This window comes from Labrus bergylta, chromosome 14 (genome assembly GCF_963930695.1).
Source record: "Labrus bergylta chromosome 14, fLabBer1.1, whole genome shotgun sequence".
NCBI classification, from domain to species: domain Eukaryota; kingdom Metazoa; phylum Chordata; class Actinopteri; order Labriformes; family Labridae; genus Labrus; species Labrus bergylta.
This window is the reverse complement of record NC_089208.1, coordinates 2,711,310-2,723,737: the sequence shown is the minus strand read 5'-3', so window position 1 is coordinate 2,723,737 and position 12,428 is coordinate 2,711,310. Positions and strand designations below refer to the sequence as shown.

Below are 12,428 nucleotides of genomic sequence, written 5' to 3'. Positions count from 1 at the left end.
GAACAAAATGTTTGATCTTCTGACTGCTCGTCTTTCTTTCCCTGTCTGATTTAAAAAAGTGTTTTCTATCTTTAAATATCAGCTTGAACTTTAGAGGTGTAAGTTGGTTCCAAAGTAATCCCTGCAGGGAGATGCTCCCATTGAGTCTGTGTTTATCATCCCTGACAGGCTCTGATTGTTATTCTAAGTGTCTGACAACATTGGGGAAGGGATCCCTACAGAGACTGACCTTTTAGACGTAAGGTGTTTTTTATTTATTTATTAAAACTCAGCATAAAGCTTGTTACATCACTCTCCTCAACGCCACTAAAACTTCAATGACATCAGCAATTATTTTTCCAGCTTGTCAACCACTTCCTCAATCTGTTAACTCGTGTGTTCTGTTGGTTCTTTTTAATTTAGTTTGAAAAAAACCCCACAAAAACACAGAAAAACTAACCGACGTGTCAGCTGTACTCTGCCATGTCTGTGTTCTGTCTTTGATAGAAGAGTCTGGTGGCTTAAAGGGAGTGATGTAACTGTGTGTTTTCTGGTTCTGAGTACAAAATAAAATCTTCCTCTACTTAAAAAAAGTCTGTTTTTGTTCTGTTTCTTTCTGTAATGTGATCAGTCTCTTATAAAAATGACAAGCTGAGTCTGTCAGTGGCAAAAACAGAATATATGATGCGATACTGTATGATATCATACGATATGATACCAGACGAGACGAGACAAAACACAAGACGTACGGTACAATGGTTTAGTACGATGGGATAAGAAAAGAGATGACACGGGACGACACAGAAAGAGACTGTTTGATTTGATTGGATACCATACAACAGCCTTTCCCAAACTTAAGACTGCCGCGGCCCACTTTGAAAGACAAAAGTTCGCCGGGGCCCGTTATAAAATAAAAACTATGACTTTAACTTTCAGTTAGGGTAAATTATTGGACATGACAACATGATATTATGGCAAGATAGACACAAAACGTTTACTGAACAATATGTCCATGAATAGTCATGATAATCCTTCCTAATCACTTAAAGGGTTGACTCATGGTAAATCATCATTATTCTTTTATTTCTTTTATTTTTTAGGCCTGCCTGCAGTACCCACATGGCCCACCAGGGGGCCGCGGTAAGGTAAGATGAGAAGAGACGTATGGTACGATATGGTACAATAACACAACACAAAATGATATGAAAAGAGATGAGATGAGGTGAGACGATACGATGGGAAGAAACACTTTATTGTCCCCTTTGGTAAAATTGTCTTGGATTCCTAGTACGGCACAAATGTAGCTGTCTACATAATATTATCAAAAGCAACACAGAGAAGCACATGTCGGGCATAAACCCCAACATATCAAGTCAATAAGATCGAAAACATCTGACGTGATTGCTCAAACTCGACATCCTCAAGAAAGACTATTTAAAAGTTTGATTGAAGTGGGTACAAACAAGCCAAAAAAAAAAAAAACACACACAGAGTGGAGGATGTGAGACGAGGCGGACATTACTCTCTGAGAAGAGACTGCTCATCGAGGACAGAGCGTTCTCATATCGGGCACATTTTCCTTGAAAGATTCAATTGCAGCCTCTTTCACAGCTAGCAAAATCAATCAGCTCGAGCATTTCTCAAACCTTTCAGTAACTTAGACTGACAGTAAGTCGAACATTTATGTGATCATGATGCTTCTTACAGATGGGAGCGATGGCCGAAGCCAATCTGTGACTTTTCCTTTTAAAACATAGCGTAGGTTTTTACCTTCTGTCAGGCAGGATGGGAACCCTCCACCCTTTGATGAAGCTCAGGTTGTTGTCGGAGAGTTCCACCTGCAGGGGGAGTTTGGGCACCCACACGGTCAGCTCCAGCGGCGCGCTCAGGTGCTCGTAGCTGAAGATGACCCTCGCGCTCATGGATCCCCGCGTCTCCTTCCCGTTGACGAACACATAGTCGCAATTCATGGACACCTAGGACAGATCAGGGTCACAAAGTCAGAACCATCTATATGGTAATGGTCACGTCAGGTGGGGTGGAGGATCTAAGTGATAGGTGATGATATACGGCACCAGTATGGACGCAGCTGTCAGAGCCGCAATTCATCACGCAGCATTTCAAGGTTGATACCTCCTGCAGAGCAAATATCAAGGATCTCTTAGGCGTGTGAATGTCATGTGAAAGTTCAGGGCACATAAACAATCTCTGCCGATACATTTTGTCTGGTACAAAAACCAAGCTGCCAGCCTCTCAAGCAGAACCAAAAAAACATGATTACATTACAGCAGTGACGTTTCAGCCTCTTTACACTGACTCCAGGTTTTAGAGTAGATTTAAAGAATTGACTTAATGCCTCTGACAACATCTCCTTCTCCTTCATGCCTGATCTCTTAGTACCGTAAAGGATTCACACTAAAAAGGGACATAATGTTTGCTTTGAGGGCTCCGAGGCTCCGAGGCTCCGGAACAATCTGTTGACTCCATCGTCAATCTTTTTTTGTTTTGTTCCTCAAAAAATACTTTTGTGTTTTTTTTTCTGTACTTTGTGTAGACTCACTGCCACTGGTTTATTTTTAATTTTAAACCTCACAATGTTGTTTTAGTTTTCTGGGTTTGAAACCTCTTTGAAATTGGAATTTTGAGATGTGTTCTGTAAAAAAAGAAGAAGCTATTTGCACTGATAAAGTGGTGCAAACTAAAGGTCCTTGATGTCCTTATTTATTTGATTATTGTATGTCTGTTCTAGAAAAAACAAGGTACATGCATCTTTTTAGAAAGTACCCTTAAGTACACGAACCTACAAGCTGTCCACTTCAACTGAGTTTTGTAACACAGGCCCCAAGAGTCACTGCTTGGTCCCAGAAGTATCTAGAAAGCTGAAATTCAAACATGGCGCCCTCCCTAGACAGCAGATGATGCTTACAAAGTTTGGTGGTTACTTGATTGTTGAGCTTGGACCATGTGGCACCTTGCTTTCACCGCAGTATTCTTTGGCAACTTATATGTACTTCCAGTTGAAGTTTGAAAAAGCTTATCACTCTAGAAGCCATGATAAAGCTATTTCAATATTATGACCCACCCTTGGGGTCCTCCCAATGACCCACCTGTGAGCAAAACATCACAGGTGGGTCATGGGGGGGACTGAGTGTGAGCCCATTCAGGCAATTTGATTTTCTGTCAAAGACTCAGGCTGAGTGAAGAGTACGATATTTATGGGTCCTGTGGTTGAGACAAATTGAATTGATAGGACCCTACAGCTGTGTTTCATGTTAAAGAAACCTCCTTTTCATTTCATCTAGATATGTGAAATTTGGTAGACATTTGAAGCATGTCGAAATCTACCAAAAAAAAAAAGCCTGTTGGAGTTCTGTACCAGAAAAACCAACAGGAAGTCTTCCATTTAGAATTCATCAGGAAACTTAAGTATACGTTCTGCCATTTCCTGCAACAACTCTCACTTTCATAATTTTTTTTAAAATGTCTTTTATTTATCCTTTATTTTAGCAGGGAGGACCCACTGAGACCGAGGTCTCTTTTCCAGGGGTGCCCTGCAGCAATACAAAAATAAAAACAGCACAAATATAAACATATTAACAGTTAACAATAATAGCATCTAGACACTGAAACACATATTCACACATGTAAACCATGTCCATTTAAATGCATTCACATTGTCAAACAGTTGCAATTTCCTTCCCGAGGTAGTTTGGACACGAGGTCTTTAAAAACGCTGAATGAAACAAGAGAGGGAAATGCAATCTCAATGCAGCCCATGAACAGTGAATATGTATTTTAATGACTATCTCCATGACTAAGTAGCACCAGAAATTAGAGGGAACATAATCCGTATGTCATTTGTAACTTGGATGAAAATATTATGAAAATGAGTCTATATGTTAATATGTAGCCACGGTGGATCAGAGCTTCCTGTTCTTTATCTACTGAGGCTCCAAAGTCTTTTTTTAATTCCACCAGTAGTCTCTCTTCTCCGGCCTTGATGGCATGGTGCAGAGAGGCACTGCTGCTTAACAGTGCTCGCAGGCTGTGGAGGCTGTTCTCTAATCTAATTTGCATCTTTTATGCAGCCGAATGTCAAATTAGTGCTTCTAAGTAACGCAGAGTTCGTTAAGCATGTACACTGCAAATTAGGCATGCAAGGCACGTCCTCACCCCAACCAGCCCCTCCTGCCTACCCTCTGCATAATGATCTATGAACAATTACACAAGACGCCTAATATGCCAACAGAAGCTTTTAGGCAAACACATAATTCATATCACATGAAGGCTGACAGCAGTGTGACATTTCACATGAACTTTGGATCATAACACCTACATGGCACATTAATAAACATATCCACACATTTCACCTTTCTGCAGACAGTCGTGTAATGTGATATAATCTGTGGATCAGCCATGGCGCAGAGAACTCAATATATGGACATTTCTAAATTTAAATCCCAGCAAATGCCATTTTTAACTTAAACCCATTCTTTAGCTTTTCCCATCCAGTCAAAAAAGCTCCAGCTCCATTTGAATTATCATAAATACTTGTCCCCCTCTAACACTAAATTATTAACCGCAATGGATCTGGAGGGCTTTGCTTTTGGGCTCCCATGGAAGATTTATCTAGTGGTGGGAGGTAGCTGGCATTGTAATCAGAGGATCTAATCTCCCACAAATGGAGGTCGGGCTGGCCGGTCTTCTCAGGGCTGGGAATTCATCATAACTGGGCGGAGGTCCGGGTAATAGAATTCCCCCCTCGATGCAAACGGAGTGAAGGGTGGGTGGTGGAAGGTCTTCTAAAGATGACAGTCTGCTCCCCTCCGGTTTCGGCTGAAGCAATTGTAAAAGGTTTGACCTTTTTTGGCTAACGCTGCTAACCCGCTTATGTGTGTTGTTGTTCTGTTTGCTCGTGTGCAGACCTTAGTGTTGGGGGGCGTCTGCTACAGCTACCAGTTGCTTCATGCTTGATGAATTTTGAAATGCAGCAGAGCTGAACAAGGGAGCGATCTAGTCAAGTTATTTAAGCTGATGTGAAGTATAAATTCAACTTTTATAAAAGAGATGTATACATTGGCAATACTGTACAAAAACACCAATCTTTGAACCAATCAGATATCGTCTGACAACAATTTGGCATCTGGGAACAACTCAACTCAACTTTATTTATATAGCACCTTTCATACATAAAAACATGCAACCCAAAGTGCTTCACAAAAGAACAGAATTAAAAACACAAATAATGTCAAATACAAAGAATTGACATTTTAGTACTGACATGAAATAAAACAAAATATAATAACTCCTAACTAAAAGCCAGATTAAAAAGGCAGGTCTTCAGTTTGCGTTTAAAAACACCCAGAGAGCTTTCTGTTCTGATGTCCAGAGAACGTATCTCCGCTCCCAGTCAGAGTCGGCTTCCAGTCAGTTATTTAGATAAATGTTATGTGACCAAATGTCTTATTTTCTATGCACTCTTCACTATTTACAGTTTGACTAGCAACATTGTGAGAGTTTGTAAATGAGAAAAAAACAAACAAGACAGCATTGTTCACTGTAATTCCCTGCAGATGCAGAGAATTCCACGTCTGATTGTAGAGATTAATAAGAAGCTAGAGCGTCTTCAGATACCCAATGATGGCTTCCTGAAAGACTTCACAACCAATGTGTTCAACTCCTTCTTCTCCAAACATGGACTGGACCTGCATGCATCAAATTACCACAGACATGTGTGTGTACAAAAACTACTCAGAGAACAAAATCAAAGAATTGTTCTTTTTCTTTAAAGATATAATATGTAGATTCCACAATCTCTCAATCTCAATCAGTACTGCAAAAACAAAAGATGACGCTGTGGTTTGCGGGGAATCATGGGAGTTCTCTCTGCTTGATACATTTAGATATTTTAATGTAAACATTGTCATAAAATTCATCATATTGTCCGTTTCATAACCCTTGGTTTTTTCCCCTCCCACAATTCCTGAAAAAAAGACTAAAATGTATTTTAACAGCTCACAACACTATGCATGATGAATCTAGTTTAACAGCTCTGCAGGAAACTAACGCAAAATGTGGTTTAGCTTCTACTTTGGTAACATGTTGTTCACTACTCCCAAACGCTGGCGGTCATACAAGCAAGTTACAAAAGAAAGAAGAAGAGGCTCAACACAATGACCCCGGCCACCTTGATTAATCACAGCGAGGCCGGCTCTATGAGAGTGAGTCCAGAACATCTGCCTGACATGTACTCCCTTCTTCCCTACAGCCAGAGCACAACACAGGAAAGCACAACACACACACGCTGGAAAAAAAACTAGCCTAAGCTGCAGTGCCGCTTCGGCTCCCGCGGCTATTGCTGCTGATAAACTTGGCCGGCTAATTGCAAGTCAAAAGCTGTTAGCGACTGTGGGTATCAGTGGCCCTGTGGGGCCTGCAGAGGAGGGCTTTCACACACTGAGCCGCCACATGCCGTCACACTGCTGCTAATGCACTGTGGCATCTTCCATGGTGCCAGCAGATTGCCTGGGTGGAGACTGATCATCAGAACAAGTGCAAGTGCCGCCTGCATCTGGTCATGCACTGGTCACATCGCGCACAGCTTAAAGACAGGCGAGGTTAATAAAGGTGAAGACAACTAAGGGCTTTTCACACATTTATTCCATAACATTAACTGAATTAATTTCCCAAACGGTTCCAAGTGAAGGAAGCAGCTTCTGTCCTTCAAGCCAGCAATGCTTTCATTGATTTTTAGTGCTACACACTTCTTCTCTTGTTACACGTTCTGCACTAATAGTAGTTAAACATATTCAACACAAAATCCAGAGTGGTAATCCAAACATAGGCCTAATTGTATTAAATCTTCAGCGGTCAGACTTTCTGGAACTAATTAATGACCTTTACACTGTCCGCTTATTATTTACACATGCCTTCAGTTTTTTACTACTCTTACTTTCATAGCCGTGCATTGCACTTTGTATGTTTTAAGTATTGTCTGTATTTTATTAAGCATATGTGACCATCCCTGCAACAAAATCAACCTACAGGTAGAAATAAAGTAACTTGAACCTGATAGAGCATGGAGACTTACATTAAACAGAAATGAATGGAATAATTTGGAGGTTAAATCCATAGAATTGGCCAACATAGGAAAATTGCCTATTTGTATTCTTAAGGATCTTTGTGTCTACTGAATATTGACCACATTTAGCCAATCAATATCGATCTCCTAAAGTTCAAATCTTAACAAAAATTATATCCATGGGGGGCTGGTAGCCTAGTGGTTAGTACATGCCCAAAATACGAAGGCTATACTCTTTCAATTGGGTGGCCCGGGTTTGCATTCGACCTGTGGCTTCTTTCCAGCATGTCATTCCACACTCTTTTTTTTCTCCCTGATTTTCGACTCTATCCACTGTCCTGTCTCCACAATAAAAGCACTAAAAGCCCCAAAATAAATCTTTAAAAAAATAATTATGTTCATGCAATTTTAAGAAAAAGTCCCAATTTTATCCCAAATTGTCGTTTGGCTTCAAAACTTTGCTTAAGTGATGTCACTGAGACGTCTATTTTTAAAACAGTCTGCGGGTTCACCTGCAATTAAAGAGCTGTTGGAGTAAAAACTAGAAGTGGATGTTCATTAAATATTACTGAGACAAAGTAGGATCAATAATTATGATTATTACATATTGTTTTGAGGCATGGAGTAAGTCAAGGCTCATATTTTGCAGGTAAAATGAAAAAGTAACAATCTCATGTCCCATCAGGATGCTTTCTCTGGCTGTACAGGGTTATGTGCTGGAGGTGTTGGCTCTGAGAGAGGACAGGCTGCTCATGCGCTCTGACAGCACAGTATATATTTTTAAATTTACAGAGCACACTGGACAACCTGGCTTTTTATTTGACAGCAGGAAAGGTCAAGACAGATAGAGGAAGGAAATGCAACATACTGGACTGGAGACCCCAGTTGCAACGGTAATGTGTTATGTGTTGCATCTCTGCCTGCCACCTGGTCACCCCACAGCAAAAAAAAGGTCTTTAAAAAACATGGTGGAAATACACAAAAAAAAAAAACAGATGCAAGAGAAATAGGCTGATTTTTCACGTTGTGGTCTTGTGTTGGTCAGAAAGAAAATCTCACCTTAGCTGCTTAAATCTGCGTTTTCCACCCGACCCCCTTTTTTAGCTTTAGGTCTATCAAACATATAACAGCAGGATGTTTCGATGCCCAAGATACACACGTAAAGACGTAACCAGTACTCAGACACATCGAGCCATCTTGAAGACATTTACATATTCATGCTGGGTGCCACATGTTTCCAAAGCACATCCATCCCGGATATTGCTTCTGAATTTAAATATTCCCTAAATAAATTGAACCCAGCATTGTGCCAAATGGCTCTTCCCAGTTACGGGATAACATATGTATTAAATGAAGGGTGAATGAAGCCTGACATATGGCTGGCATTACTGGGATTGTGTCTCGGAGCTGCTGTGAAGCTTTTCTTTGTGTGATGGATGTGTGCTGGCTTTCAAGAGAAGTGCAACCAACGAGTTCATTTAGCTCTGTTAGCTAAATGAGCCAGCCCCCATTAGAGACTGTTGTTGGTGGGATTAATGATGTTGAGTGTGAAAATTAGCTGTTGTTACCGAAAGCTGGGAGACTTTGGAGCCTTTTTGGAAAACAGTTTGGTTTAATTAAAAACGTCCTCACATTTTTTATTAAGTTCACATTGCAACGCAGAGAACTTTAAACTCTGAAGGGTTTTCAATGCAAATGACATCGCCTACTAGAAAATGAACTTCTATATTTTAGCTGTTCAAGTAGATAGAGTAGAGTTTGATTACAATTTGTAGAACTAACAGAGACACATATCTCCCAATTCAAGCAAATAAAACAACGTCTTCCATGTATGGCCAAAAGAAACATGTGGATTGGGAACTCGACATCCTCGTCTTATTCTGCAGCTGCCAAAGCGTCCACTCTTCTGTGAAGGCTTCCTGTTAGAACTGAGAGCCTGGTTGTGAGGATTTGGTCCTTTCCAGTCACGAGAGGATTAGTGAGGTCCAAAACGGGTGTTGGGCAATAAAGCCCTGCTTGCAGTCAGGTGTCCAGTTCATCCACAGGGCTTTGAACTGTCTTGAAGTCTGGGCTTTCTGCTGGCCAGTTTCATGATTTCCACCCAAACTGGGAGATAGTTTCATTATGGAGAAGGCTTTGTAAGCGGGGGAACACTTTAATTCAGCTTGAAATAACTCTTTTCCAAAACTCTGCCAGAAAAATGGAAGAATAATACCATCAAAGTATCGAAGTCTGCTGTTATGTTAAAATAATCTTTAATGGGAACAGACAACCTTCTACTTTCTTTCAAGCAAGAATGTTCATCATGTTCCACATAAATAAATCATAAAGTCTGTCCTGTGTAAATGTGTCTCTGAGTCCTGACTGTCTACAATGAGGGAGAAGCTCGAGTCCCGCTGGCTGTGTTGTTGTCAGAGCCGTGTTTACATGGACGGGACGGCCGGCTCCTCCCCTTGTGTATAAAAGCTGTTTTAGTCAAGAACTAGAGAGAAGAAGAAGAACATACTCACTGATTATTTGGATGTTAGTAAGAGTTTTTAGATCACGCTCATTCTGTGTCAGTTTACATGAAATGTGAAGCTACGAGCTAACTAAAGAGCGCTAACATTAGCATGCTAACACAACAATGTGAAGCTACGAGCTAACTAAAGAGTGCTAACATTAGCATGCTAACACAACACTGCAGACAACAGTTTATTGCAGCTCGGGCCAAGTACAACTCCTTTGTGCAAACACGAGTGGAGAAGGGTTGGGGGTGTATCACAGGAGGAGAGCGGAGATTTGGCGTGGCGGAGGTGTCGCCAAACAATCTGATTTGTTTTGGTTTTCATGCTGGTGCAAAAAGGGCGACATCTACTGGACCAAAAAGTCATATATTCTACCTTTCAGCGATGTTGTGTCTATCTGTGTCTAGGTGTTTTTAAAGTGCTTGAAATCATTTTTTTTTTTTTAAATAAGAGTTGTGCAAAACATTAAAACATGACTTTATTTCAAAAGTTAAAGCTGAAACTCTACGCTATCATTAAAATCACTCCAACAGAGCTGCAGGGTTGTTTAAACAGAGAGCAAAACAACAGCTGTCCCCAAAGACAGCGAGTCACAAACTGTTCATGAAATATTATTTTCTTATCCTCCTGACTAATCAATTCGTTGCGTGGTCCATGAAAATACATCGAAAATGTGAAAAACTGTCTCTATCAGTGTTTTTCATTAGCTGAATATGATGCTCTTAAATGTTTTGTTTTGTCCACATCCCTCCAGTTAAAATTCAGATTGCACAGTTCGCATTTCCATAATAATTTAATATATGTTAGTACTTATAACTCGATGCACTTGCAGCTATTTTTTACTCATAACAAGCAAAGCAGATCTTAGTTTTAGCTTGTGATATCTTGAAATAAGATGTCTCTCAGGGCTCGCCGGGGTGGTTGTATCTCATATTGAGTGTAATGAGATATTTTTGACAAGAAATCAGACACACACACTGTAAGATTTGAGTTTCTGCAGTGTAAATGTGTCACGCTGATGTGGGAGCGAGGCTTTGTTGAGGGAGCCTTCAGCCAGGTACAGTACCATGTGCAGGATGACCACAGGCGTGTGCATGATGTGCTGACAGGAAGCCTTATCTCTGCCTTCAGACGGCTTATATGATTCACGATCCCAGGGGGTGGAGGATGATCAGCAGGGGGGGATGGGGGTTTGGTCTCTGTTGCTTATGATGGCCGGCATGTCCCCCCTACCTCACGCCACAACATCACACAGCCTTGTTTTTTTTTTTATCCTTTCAAACCTTGCACAACTGTGTGCCTTAATAATTCTCCACATGCACACACAGCTTTATCTTATGTTCTATAGGTTCTTGATGCACGCTGCAGCTTAATTACTTCTTTAAAAAAGGACTAAAGAAAGAAATAAAAGTTCAGCTGAAGAATAATGACAGACTCACGCCTAGCTTTTACTCTCAAAGTTGGAAAGAAACAAGCACCTGTATGCAGGCAGACATCTAAAATGAGAGGGATGTTGTGATGAGAATAAAGCTTTATATGTGCAAAAGTCTGGGAAAATAATTTGATTTTAAATGTGTTTGAGATGCAAGCTGCACATCTGACAAGGTCCTGGAAAGCTTTGTGGAGTATGTATTTTTGCACCGCTCATCATCGAGGTAAGAAAAATAACAAAGAACACAACAAGCAGCGTGCCGCAATGAAAACAAGACGATCTGATTAACACAGATCCCTGCGACTTGTGGCATCACAGTTTTTTGTGCGCGGCGAAACAAACAAACAAACAGCAAAGTCATGGAGTGTTTACCCATTTGTGAATCTTTTTTTTTTTTATTCCTGCGTTCTGCGGGGGGATGTTTTATTGAACTGTCATGACTCGTGTATTTCCGGCGCCTGAAGGGCTCATTTGAAATTAGCCTCGAATGTTCAATGTGCAGGAGCGCTGGAGCAGAGCCCACTCGATATCACATGGCCCAGCGCCTTGTCTCCTAATGGATAATGAAACATGATAAACGACGTGCGGCGGCGCCCGGGCCAACCATCCCCAACGCAACACCTGTTCCTGTCTATTGACGCTGCACAAGTGATACTCCACCCGACACACAGGGAACTCATTGATCTGCTTTTTGCTTAATTCAGAGTTTCATTTTGTTCTCCTGCAGAAATCTATTTTACCAAATTTGTGTACCAGATAAAGAGTGCGAGGCGGCCAACGTTAGAGCCGGTCCCGTATATCAGAGTGGGAATATATTGGACAGATACAGGTCTTTTAATAAGAAGTGATATTGGCCAGTCAGGACCGATATGATTGAAGTCAGTATCTGATTCAGTTTTATGGCTCTGCAGCCTCAGTCTGTTAAATCTACGATCAAACCCCGCCTCACCTGACCTTGAGGAGCTGCTCCGCTACTTTCATTAGTCCTGACTTGATGTATTAGTTTCACTATTCAATGAACAAAAGGATTTCTCCACAGACGGGATTAAGTATTGTATCGAATATGAGGAATTGATACGGTCCAACTTAAAGATTTCTGTTACGGGGAGACGATTTACAACCCCGGAGAAGTCAAAAGTTGATCATCCTTGCGAGTCACGTCCTCCCTCTCTCCCTCATGGCTGTTTCCCTCCCGAGTGCAGTGCAGTGGGATTCTCATGCGGGCTGATACGGCATGCAGATAGATTTCCAATAGCTGTGCAGCCTTTACACGAGAAGGAGATCAATTTTGGGGTTTGGGAGTTTGATAAAGTGTTTTATGCTGCCTAAACCTTTCTTCGTCTAGAGAGAGGCTCAAACATCCTGGAGGTGTTCAGGGAGACACCGGGGGGGGGGGGGGGGGGGGGGGGGGGGGGTGACGAACACTTTT

At 41.3% G+C, this 12,428-nt stretch overlaps 1 protein-coding gene across 2 annotated transcripts in view; it reads right to left on the bottom strand.

The window, feature by feature from the left end:
- tmem132e (transmembrane protein 132E) overlaps window positions 1-12,428 on the bottom strand; it is a 449,773-nt gene that overhangs the window by 34,879 nt on the left and 402,466 nt on the right. For both annotated transcript variants that reach the window (XM_065962848.1, XM_065962847.1), the window contains exon 6: window positions 1,750-1,955. In XM_065962848.1, coding sequence (XP_065818920.1) covers window positions 1,750-1,955 — 206 coding nt within the window. The remainder of the gene's footprint in view (window positions 1-1,749; window positions 1,956-12,428) is intronic.